The sequence below is a fragment of the Pan paniscus genome, chromosome 19 (assembly GCF_029289425.2).
Source record: "Pan paniscus chromosome 19, NHGRI_mPanPan1-v2.0_pri, whole genome shotgun sequence".
Lineage (NCBI taxonomy): Eukaryota > Metazoa > Chordata > Mammalia > Primates > Hominidae > Pan > Pan paniscus.
In genome coordinates this window covers 84581330-84593614 of record NC_073268.2, presented here as the reverse complement: position 1 = coordinate 84593614, position 12285 = coordinate 84581330, and the positions used below count along the sequence as shown (strand labels likewise).

The window sequence follows — 12285 nt, the reverse complement described above, 5'->3', positions numbered from 1 at the left end:
AAATGATTGGGAAGAGGCAGGAACCGAAGATGTCTGTGCTTTTTAGCTGGGAGACCTTAGGAATGAACAGCTAGCTATATAGTTTTGGAGGGGAACAAATGGGGGTCTCAGCTTCCCCTTCTGATACTGCCCCACTTCTCCACTGTAACACCCATTGGAGAGGATTGCTGTGTCTATATTTGCATGGTCAGGTATCAAAATTACTCCAAAGGGGCCTGACCTCAATCCCCAAAGAACTGTTGAATATAGCAGCCATAAACCTTTGCTCTAAAACTAAGTTGGAGGCGGGGGGTCCAAACCTATTCCTTCTATTTCCTCAAAACAAGGAAATTTAGGCACTGGGGAAGATTTTCAGACCTGAAGCCGTGTGGTTAGTGACTAGGAGCATGGGGAGCCGCCCAGTCTTCTGAGAACCTTCCAAATCCTCCCTGAACCCTGTGAGTCACAGCCGTCTCCCCTCCCTGTCTGGAGCACTCGCAGCACCCCAGTGACTCTGCCCTCAGGGTCCCAGAAGAAAACAGGGTGCAGATTGGCACCCTCCTCACGCCCTCAGCTCCCATATCCCAGGAAGCAAATGGGACTCCAGGCTCCCGTTTAGGCCACCGAAGCTCCATTTCCAGGCTTCCTGCCATCCCCATGCCTGCAGACACCCACCTCCTAAGGCCCAAGCCCAGACTTGCCTTGGTTCTCCCTCTAATGCCTTGATAACCTGCCTATTGCTTAGTCTGCACACCAAGAGACCACAGAAAAGCTACAGCAGGATTCCAAGGTCCCTTGGATGATCTGCAGTCTCACACACATGCCAAGGCATGCAAATTGTGGTGGTGTCTAATGCAAGTATGACATAGATGCCATTCCCTTGCTTATGGGATGTTCCAAGGGATTTTGCAGTGGCTTGCAAAGCTGGTTGTTTCTGGTTAGCCAGTAGAACAGATTTTTGAAAAAAATCATCATCCACCTGGTCTCTCATCTTTATAAGTGGTAAAAATCATGATTAAAAATAGCCACCATTCTTGGATGCCTGCTCTATGGTTGAATATTACTGCACTTAATTCTGATGGTATAGGAGGTAGTATCAGCATTCCCCATTTCCCACAACAGGTAAACTGAAGCTCAGAGGGCTTAAACTACTTTTTAAGCCTGTACCCCATCTTCAGTCTTCTCATTTGCAAATTGTGGATAGGAATATGTATCTCGTAGGGGGCTGCAGGATCACATGAGACATCGTGTTCATAGCAACGACACTAGCATTGATTTTTGATGCTCCACTGGTAAGAGGCAGAACCAGGTCCTTGTGACACAGACTCTGCATCCCTTTCTGTTACTGCACTACCGATTAGTTCTTGTTCGACTTGCTGTGCATTCTGTGACCCTCTCACTTCATTACAGCAGGGGTCGAACTATGTCATTGTCATCATTGTCACCAACCAGTGACACCAAAACAGAGCCCTGTGTTTGGCCTTTGTGCTGTTTATCCTTTATTTGGGACAGTCAAAGAAAGGTTAATGCTAGAGATGGAGACATTTGAGGTGGTCCTTGAAGGACTTCTGTAGGTGAAGATTGATATTGAAATGGACTGACATCTTGGAACCATCTCAAGAAAAAGATTTAGGGAGATTTAAAGAGGTTAAAACAACAACAGTAACTCTAAATTAGTCTGGAGATGAAACAAGGGCACTGCGTGATAATGAAGGTTATTGAGAAAGATGCCTATCATGTTGACCCACCTATAAGATCATCTTAGGGAAGTGGTTTTGTTTGTTTAAGAAAAAAAAAAGCCCCTAAAAACTGTGGACATGGGGAACAAATTTCAGAGTCTTGCATGGACATCATGGGGCAGACGAGATTCTGTCCTTCCAGGGTGTGGGCTGTGAAAAGTGGAAGCTGACACCATCTCCCAGAGCCAGTGCAAGTGCATGGCACATCAGGAAGGGGTTTGCATCTTTCTTTTTTTTTTTTTTGAGACGGAGTCTCACTCTTGTTGCCTCGGCTGGAGTGCAGTGTCACGATCTCAGCTCACTACAACCCCCGCCTCCCGAGTTCAAGCAATTCTCCTGCCTCAGCCTCCCAAGTAGCTGGGATTACAGGCGCCTGCCACCACACCCGGCTAATTTTTGTATTTTTAGTAGAGACAGGATTTCACCATGTTGGCTAGGCTGGTCTTGAACTCCTGATCTCAGGTGATCTGCCCGCCTCAGCCTCCCAAAGTGCTGGGATTCCAGGTGTGAGCCACTGCGCCCGGCTATTTGCATGTTTCAAAGGGCAGCTTAAAAACTTAGTCCTAACCAGCTGGAGGAAAGGGATCCATTCCGTTCAGATAACTAAGTCCAAGTATGATGGCTGCATCCAGGCACTCAAACGATGCCTTTGAGCAACCTCTTGCCCTCTGTTGCTTACTTCACTGTTCAGTTTTCCTCAGTGGTGGCAATACCAGGCAGGCTTTCTGGTCATTGGCAGCTCTTCATGTACAGTCTTCTCATAGCTGAGAATCCCAGAAAATGAAAACAGCTCTTCTCTGCTAGCCTTTGAAAAATCTTTAAGAATCCTCAGATTGACACAGCTTGGGTCATTTGCACATGCCTGAATTAACCACACGGACTCAAGGAGATGGGGCATTGTGATCTGAAATTGTGGGTCACAGATCATGCAAGTACAAGAGGAAATATTTTTTTTGCCAGGTCTGGGAAATGTAATTCAAATGAGAAGATGCAATGCTTAAAATAAAAGGGGGGGGGATGGAAAAGGATGCTAGATGGGGAGACACATGGAGGAGTGAGAAAGAGGTATGCAAAAACAACTTGCAGTGTAATTTGTTTAATTGTACAATTACAGAAATATATAAAGTAAAAATGAAGCTACTCATGCATACCCCCAAGGGGCACCATCATTGAGTTTGGTATGTGCTCTTTTCATGCACACTAAATGAAAGTGTCTATGTCTATATAAGCACCTGTATATGATATTTTTAGCAAAAAGAAAAAGACCCACTCTACACTGTTCTGAAATTAGACATCCTTCTACGTCACTACATATAGAGATATCTCTTAAATACCCCTGTCCTAGATATTTCTCTTTTCTCCAGTTTTTACAGTTACAAACAATAATGAACATCTTTGAACATATTTTCTTGCACAGTTGTGCAAATCATTCTACAGGATAAGTTGCAGAAGTGAAATTGCTAAGTCAAAGGGTACACTCATTACACGTTTTGAAAGGTACTGGGGGCCGGGCGTGGTGGCTTATGCCTGTAATCCCAGCATTTTGAGAGGCCGAGGCGGGTGGATCACCTGAGATCAGGAGTTCAAGACCATCCTGGCCAACATGGTGAAACCTCGTCTCTACTGAAAAAACAAAACTTAGCCAGGTGTGGTGGCATGCGCCTGTAAATCCCAGCTACTCGGGAGGCTGAGGCAGGAGAATTGCTTGAATCTGGGAGGCAGGGGTTGCAGTGAGCCAAGATCATACCACTGCACTCCAGCCTGGGTGACAGAGGGAGACTCTGTCTCAAAAAATAAAACAGAAAGAAAGAAAAAAGAAAGAAAGAAATGTACTGGGAAATTACCCTCTAGAACGATGTGCCAACTACACTCTCATCAATAATTCAAGAAAACATTATAATAAGGCTACTTGATAAGCCTGTTTAAAACTTTTTAAGGTTTCCATTTTGAAAGCGTTTATATAATTGTAAAATTCATGTGGATAAGTATACAAGTTGGACTATATAGGAAAACTCTTTAAAAAAAAAAAAAAAGAGCAATCAAAAAGACTAGCCCCACCAGCTGTTAAAGTGTTTTATCAAGTTAAAAAAGTTCAACAGCATTGCCTTGGAATATGGCCAGACAGAGCATGAAACACAATGGAGCTTCCAGAAATAGACCCAAATACAAATGGAAATGTTTTGTCTGATAAAGATGACATTTCAAATCAGTGAACTAAAAAATGAATTTGTTTAATAAATGATTGTTAAAGAACTAGCTAGTCATCTTGGAGGGCGGAAAAAAGGTGAACCCATACCTAACACATTTTATCTAAATAAATTCTAGACCTCTCAGATATTTAAATGGAAAAAAATGAAACCACAAAATACTAGAGGAAACCATGCTTTGGTTTGGTTTCTTATTCTTGTAATTTCAACGTGAGACTGGCCTAAGAATTTCACACAAGTTGGAGCCATGAATAAGTGGGTTGGTCATTTCAACCTTATAAAAAATCAACATTTCTGCATTTTAAAAAATCACCATAAGTGAAGTCAAAAGATTGACAACAAACTGGGAGAAAAATGCAAATCACATGAGAAAAAAATGTAATTTTCTGAGTGTATAAACTCAATAGGAAAAAGACTAACAACTCAATACAAACATAGGCAAATGTAATGCAAATGACTCTTGAACAGAGGAAAAGATGTTCTGCTTCCCTCATAACAAGATAGAGATGCAAACTCAAAATGCACTGTGATACCATTTTTCACCTATTAGATTGACAAGGATCAAGAAGTGTCACTACACTGTTGGCAAAGCTTCTTGAATATAGTCTCATACAATGCTGAGGGAGAGGGATTAGCAGTATCTTGCCTTGGCAGAGGGTACTTTGGCAACATCAGTAACAATTATAAATGCACCTACCCTCTGACCCATCAACAACACTTACAAGAATTTATCATACCGATACACTCTCACACATGCAGAACGTCATATTTATAGGTAGAATGTCCCAGCATCGCTCGGCATAACAAAACATTACAAACAACCTAGAAGTTTGCAAGTAGATGATGTCTTCATCTATTCAGACTGCTATAACAAAGTAACATAAACTGATTGGCTTATAAACAAAAGAAATTTATTTCTTGCAGTACTAGAGGCTGGGAAGTCCAAGATTAAGCCACCAGCAGATTCAGTGTCTAGTGTGAGGACCTGCTTTCCGGTTCATAGATGAAGCCTTCTCTCTTCACATAGTGGGAGAGATGAGATAGCATTCCGAGATCTCTCTTTTTTTTTTTTTTTTTTTGAGATGGAGTTTCGCTCTGTCGCCAGGCCAGAGTGCAGTGGCGTGATCTCAGCTCACTGCAACCTCCACCTCCCAGGTTCAAGCAATTCTCCTGCCTCAGCCTTCCAAGTAGCTGGGACTGCAGGTGCATGTCACCATAACCCCAGCATTTTGGCAGGCCGAGGCGGGTGGATCATGAGGTCAAGAGATTGAGACCATCTGGCCAACATGGTGAAACCCGTCTCTACTAAAAATACAGGATATTTTTTAGAAGGGCACTAATCCCACCCATGAGGGCTCTGCCCTCATGGCCCAATCACCTCCCAAAGGCCCCACTTCCTAATACTATCATACTGGGGATTAGGTTTCAACATATGAATTTAGGGGTAACACAAACATTCAGACCATAGCAGGTTAATGATGTGATTTTCATACACTGGAATATGATGTGATGAACTTAACAAAGAATGAGGAGATTTCTGTGTACTGAATTGGAAAAATCACCAGAACCTATTGACAGGAAAATAAAGCAAGTTTCAGAACAGTGTGGATTTTATATTATCATACCTATAAAAATAAAAATGGAAAAAAACAATGGGGAAAAACACCAGCAACATTAGTTGCCTCCAGAGAGGGGAAGCGGGTTAACTCAGGGACAGGATGGAAGAGTCTTGACATTTAACATTTTGAGCCACGTAAATGCATTTGCTACTTAAAAAATAAGTAAAATCAAACGTTTTAAAATGCTCTTTTTTTCTGAAAGAAATACTCTTCTTTTTAGGAAACTATTTCCAAGGAAAATTCCAGTATTGCAGAGTCAGGAGCAAAGTGATTTCTACTTCTCCCCTGAAGATCATGTGATTTGTAACTAAGGTTTTATTTTTGTTGATGAAAGCAACAGCCATGAAGACTTTGTGCTTTATTTTTGTGATATATACTTTTTCTCTTTCCTTAAAAGTAAGGCCAGTGTTACCAGGCAATGGCCTCACTGTCCTACACAAATAGAAGGCAATACTATGGCATGGCTTTTGAGGGAAAATAAAAGTTTTATTGCAGAGTATGAATAGTTTTCTAGATCTAATAAAAAATATTACTTAGGGTTATTTTTAAAAGAAATGAAAGCATATGCTTAAAATAAGAGCATTTAGCTTTTGAGCCTTTCTGTGAACAAAGTACGTATTCGTTTTTTATTTTTGAGTACAAATTGCCACAAACTTAGACACTTAGAACAACACCCCATTTGTCCTATAGGTCAGAAGTCTGGGAGAATGTTTCAGGCTGTTTTGCGTTGCTATAAAGAAATATCTGGCGAGGTGTGGTGGCTCACGCCTGTAATTCCAGCTCTTTAGGTGGCCAAGGCAGGCAGATCACCTGAGGTCAGGAGTTCAAGACCACCCTGGCCAAGATGGTAAAACCCCATCTCTACTAAAAATACAAAATTAGCCAGGCAAGGTGGCATGCACCTGTAATCCCAGCTACTCAGAAGGCTGAGGCAGGAGAATCGCTTGAACCTGGGAGGTAGAGGTTGCAGTGAGCCGAGATTGTGCCATTGCACTGTAGCCTAGGCAACAAGAGCAAAACTTCGTCGAAAGAAAGAAAGAGAGAGAGAGAGAGAGAAAGAAAGAAAGAAGGGAGGGAGGGAGGGAGGGAGGAAGGAAGGAAGGAAGGAAGGAAGGAAGGAAGGAAGGAAGGGAAGGAAAAAAGAAATACCTGAAGCTGGGTAATTTATTTAAAAAAAAAAAAAGATGTAATTGGCTCATGGTTCTGCAGGCTGTACAGGAAGCATGCTGCTTCTGGTGAGGGCCTCAGAAAACTTACTCATGGCAGAAGGTGGTAGAGAACAGGCACATCACATTGGCAAGAGCAGGAGCACAAGAGAGTGAGCGGGGAGGTGCCATATGCCTTTAAACATCCAGATCTCACATGAACTCTGAGCAAGACCTCATTCATCACCAAGGAGATGGTGCTAAGCCATTCATGAGGGACCCACCCCTATGTTACAATTACCTCCCACCAGGCCCCACCTTCAACACTGGGGACTACATTTCAACATGAGATTTGGAGGGGACAAACATCCAAACCATATCCCATGGTATGACTCATTTTCTGCTAGGATCTCACAGGATTAAAATCAAGGTGTTGGTTGGCTGCATTTTCGTCAGCAGCTCAGGGGTCCTCCTTCAAGCTCATTCTCGTTGTTGGTAGAATTCAGTTCCTTGCCCCCATTTCCTTGCTGGCTTTAGCCGGGAAGCATTCTCAGCTCCTCATGGTGGCTTTCTGGTCCTTCCACTTGACCCAACAATAGTGGGTCTTCAAAGCCAACAATAGTGTGTCAAATGCTTCTGATGCCCTGGATCTTTTGGACTTCTGATAACAGCCAGAAAAAAAAACTTTACTTTCAAGGGCTCATGCGATTCAATCAGGCCCACCTTGACAACCTCCCTAAATTCAACAATGCCATCAACACAGCATAATCATGGAGTGAGAGTGCTTCATAGTCACAGGTTCTGGAAATGAGGGCATGGAATCTTAGAGGCCAGTTTTAGAATCCTGCTTACCATAAAATCATGTTTTCTTAGAGATACGTGACATGATTTCCCAAAGATTTTCAGTCTTGGGTTACGTTCATACAAGGAAAACGCCATGAATGGGGGTGGTGATTACCGTATTCTCCTCTGCACTGGGCAATCACGTCTGGGGATATTACACTTAATTCTGGGTGTCAGAAATAGGAGAGAAATGGTGAAGCAAAACTGCCTTAGTCTGTTTGGGGTGCCGTAACCGATACTATAAACTGGGTGACTTGTAAACAACAGAAATGTATTTCTCACAGTTCTGGAGGCTAAGAAGTCCAATACCAGGGTGCTGGCAGATTCCATTTCTGGTGAGGCCTCTTTTCCCGGTTCACAGATGCTGTCTTCTTGCTATAACCTGACATGGCAGAAAGGCTGAGGGGTTTCTCTGGGGTCTCTTTTATGAAGGCATTAATCCCATTCATGAGGGCTACCCCCTCATAACCTAATCACTCCCCAGAGGCCCCATCTCCAATACCATCACCTTGGAAGTTAAAATTTCAACATATGAATTTGAAGGAAACATAAACATTCAGTCCATTGCAATCACTAAGATCACAAATGGATTCAAATCCCTGTGGTATATTTTATTTCCTTCCCCATAATACATCTATTTTTATTTTGATAGAAAAGTAATTTTTTTTTTTTTTAAGTCAGAGTCTCACTCTGTCGCCCAGGCTGGAGTGCAGTGGCGCGATCTCGGCTTGCTGCAACCTCCACCTCCTGGGTTCAAGTGATTCTCCTGCCTCAGCCTCTCAAGTAGCTGGGATTACAGGTGTGCACCATCATGCCTGGCTAATTTTTGTATTTTTAGTAGAGACGGGGCTTTATCATTGTTGTCCAGGATGGTCTCAAACTCCTGACCTCAGGTGATCTGCCTCAGCCTCCCAAAGTGGTAATTTTTAAAACTCTCCACCAATGAGAAAATCGGACACGCCCAAATCTGCCATGTTTGTTTTGTTTTTCACCCCACCCCAGACCCGAGGTATACTATCACAGTTTGAGAAATAGGGATATATAGGAACTGCAAAACCCTGCCCCTATAATCCCACCTACCTCTCCCAATCAGCTTTTCCCAGCCAGATGACATCATACTAATTTGCCTTCCCTTCCAACCCAGAGGCCTCCGTCTTCTCATTCAACAGTGCATTTATTCAACCTGCCTCTCTCATCCCCAGATACATCCGTTTCTTGCCTACCTCTCACAGTGCTCATGTCCTTAATGCAGGAGTATCCTCCCTGTCCCCTTCAAGCCAAACACCCCCCCGTTCTTTAGGATCCAGCTGAAGTCTGCCTTCTTCACTGTGGTTGTCCTCAGGCTACTTCATCATGGATTCATCTTTTCCCTTCTCCAAAATGTTAAGGCGTTTCCATCTGAGCCACATGTTTAGCAGTTGATTTATAACAGCTTTGTATTTTGCTCTGGTTATTTCATAAACATACAACTTGTCTCCTAAATTACAGTCTACATCTCTAAATGGTAGAACCATCTTTTTTATTTTTCTCTTTTTTTCCTGGGAGAAAAGGCTACCCAAGCAGAACAAACAGTAAATGGCTCATTAATTCTTCTTTTCGTTTATAATCTAACTCAGCTTCCAGCCCCACTTAAAGATCTGCACCCTCTCTTCTTTTTATTCTCACCAATTGCCTTCTCCCCTCTATCTTCTGATTCTTTGGAACATAAAATACTGGGAAATGTAAGATAGAGAGTTTTAATGAGAAAGTGCATAAAGAGGCCCACAGTCTCACCCTGAGATCCCAGATTATATGAGGCCCTAGTTTTATTCTTAGCAATCTGCCTTTTTTCCTTCCCAGGATTTGTCCTGGTTTGTAATTAAGTATTTGTGTATGATATTATATAACTATGTGTGTGTTTGGCTCACTAGAGTGTAAGCCCTCTGAGGGTAAGAAAGGACCCCACAGGTGTTTTGCTCCCCAAGATATCCTAAGCACAGCTTAAAGCCTAGCCCTCATTAGATGCTTAATACACTTGTGGAATAAATGAAAGGATGAATAAAAAACTGCAGACAAGGTATCTTGGTGGGTCTTTGCATTCTTGTTCCTCTAATGAACAACTATCTGGCTCTTTCAGGCGACACAAGATGTACAGAGAGCAGATGAACCTTACCTCCCTGGACCCCCCACTGCAGCTCCGACTCGAGGCCAGCTGGGTCCAGTTCCACCTGGGTATTAACCGCCATGGGCTCTACTCCCGGTCCAGTCCTGTTGTCAGCAAACTTCTGCAAGATATGAGGCACTTTCCCACCATCAGCGCTGGTAAGGTTCATGGGATCAGGCAAGGGGGGACTGACTTTCTCCCAGAGAGTCTGGGTAAAGCATCCCAGGCTAGGCTCCAGAGTGGAACATTAGAAGCTTGACATGGACACCTGAGAGAAGAGGAACATATGCATTGATCTTTTTCCCTCTGGAAGAGATCCTATAACGATAATCTCATCCTGACCCCATAAGGAGGTATGCTGTTGTTTGGTACACCTAAAGGAAGGTTATCGCTACCATTTATTGAGTGTTGCTTTTGAAGCAGGCGACATTCTCTTTCATCCAAAGACCTTATGGCATGGATATTACCATTGCCATTTTACAGACAGGGAAACTGAGACACAGAAAGGTTAAGTAACTTGGCCAAGGACCTAGGGAGTGGAGCTGGAATTCAAACACAGGCCTGCTGATACCAAGTCTGTGCTGTCAAGCACTAAGACAATCTAAGTGACACAGCAAATTATTAGCAGAGACAAAAGCAGACTCAGTCTCCCAGCCAGGTATTGCTGGAGTGCCCACTGAAGGGCTAGAGAGCAGGGGTCTGGGACACAGCAGGGAAGGAGGCTACAGTCTCCTGGGCTCCAAGAGACCTCCTACGGAGTGGTCAAGGGCCCCAGGCTACATCACAGTCTCCCCTCTGGTGATCTGAACCAGAGTCAAGGGACCTCCATGTTGTAGGCTCTCCCAGGAACAAGACTGGAAGTTCTCATTGCCCTTCTCCTCCTTTGCAGATTACAGTCAAGATGAGAAAGCCTTGCTGGGAGCATGTGACTGCACCCAGAGTAAGTGACCTAGCCCCACCCCCACCCAGCCTCTTCACCCTCACAGCTGTGCAAACCCCAAAACCCACTCCAGTGGCGACCTTGGGCAAGAGTGGAAGGAGCATGGCTCTCTGCCTAACCTCTAAGAACTCAACGTTTCTCCCCATCCACCCACAACAAGAAAAAGCACTTAAGGGGAAGGGTTGTATAGGCCCCGCTGGGCAATGCGTGGCCCAGGAAAAGCATCATCAACATCACTGAGGAGCTCATCAGAAATGCAGAGCCTCACTCTCTTTCTGAATCAGAATCTGAATCTTAAGAAAATCCTCAAGTGATTGGAGCACGCTTTCAAATTCAAGAAGCAAATGGTGCCCACTATTGACAAAATATTAGAATCAGCCAGGCTCAGTGGCTCACACCTGTAATCCCAGCACTCTGGGAGTCCAAGGCGGGTGGATCACTTGATGTCAGGAGTTCGAGACCAGCCTGGCCAACAGTGAAAACCCGTCTCTTCCAAAAAATATAAAAAGTTAGACAAGCGTGGGAGGCTGAGGCAAGAGATTCACTTGAACCTGGGAGGTGGAGTTTGCAGTGAACTGAGATCGTACCACTGCACTCCAGCCTAGGCAACACAGTGAGACTCCAGCTAAAAAAATATATATATATGTGTGTGTATACATATATGTGTATATATATGTGTGTATATATGTGTGTATATGTGTGTATATATGTATGTGTATATATGTATATATGTGTATATATGTATATATGTGTATATATGCATATATGTGTGTATGTATGTATATATGCATATGTGTGTATATATGTATATATGCATATATGTGTATATAGGTATATATGCATATGTGTGTATATATGTATATATGCATAAATGTGTGTATATGTATATATGCATAAATGTGTGTATATATGTATATATGTATGTGTATACATGTATATATGTGTATATATATGTATATATGTGTATGTGTATATATATGTATTAGAATCACTGGGGGAGCTTTAAAAAGTGCTCCTGCCTAGCCTCCACCCCCAGGGGTTTTGATTCAAGTTCAGATGGTGAGGCCCAGGTGATTCTAATATAGCCAGAGTTGAGACTCACTAGGATAAGTGATTAATGGCATCAAAAAGCTAGGACTGAGAGTGGCAGAGCTCCCCTCCAGGAGTGCTGTGACCTGGTTATAGGTGGGTCTGGACCCTAAAGCCCTCAGGCCAGTCATCACCAGCCATGAGTGGCCCCATCCCTTTACTTCAATGTGTGGAACACACATCAGAAATGTCTACATGTGACTACATCTGATGGAGTGTGTCAAAATGTATTAGTCCATTTTTACACTGCTGTTAAGAAATGCCTGAGACTGGATAATTTATAAAGGAAAGAGGTTTAATTGACTCACAGTTCTGCAGGCTTAACAGGAAGCATGGCTAGGAGGCCTCCGGAAACTTACAATCATGGCAGAAGTGGGAGGGGAAGCAAGGCACATCTCACATGGTGGCAGGAGAGAGAGGATGCAAAGGGGGAAGAGCCCCTTATAAAACCATGAGATCTCGTGAGAACTCACTATCACAAGAACGGCACAGGGGAAACTGCCCCATGATCCAACCACCTCTCACAGCATCCCTCCCTCAACAATTTGAGATGAGATTTGAGACAAGGGGATTACAATTTG

The 12285-nt window shown here is 43.3% G+C and overlaps 1 protein-coding gene across 1 annotated transcript in view; it reads left to right on the top strand.

Annotated features, from left to right (window-relative positions):
* FAM20A (FAM20A golgi associated secretory pathway pseudokinase) overlaps window positions 1–12285 on the top strand; it is a 64012-nt gene that overhangs the window by 36147 nt on the left and 15580 nt on the right. Inside the window, exons 2-3 of the mRNA XM_003808935.6 lie at window positions 9649–9833; window positions 10565–10615. Coding sequence (XP_003808983.4) covers window positions 9649–9833; window positions 10565–10615 — 236 coding nt within the window. The remainder of the gene's footprint in view (window positions 1–9648; window positions 9834–10564; window positions 10616–12285) is intronic.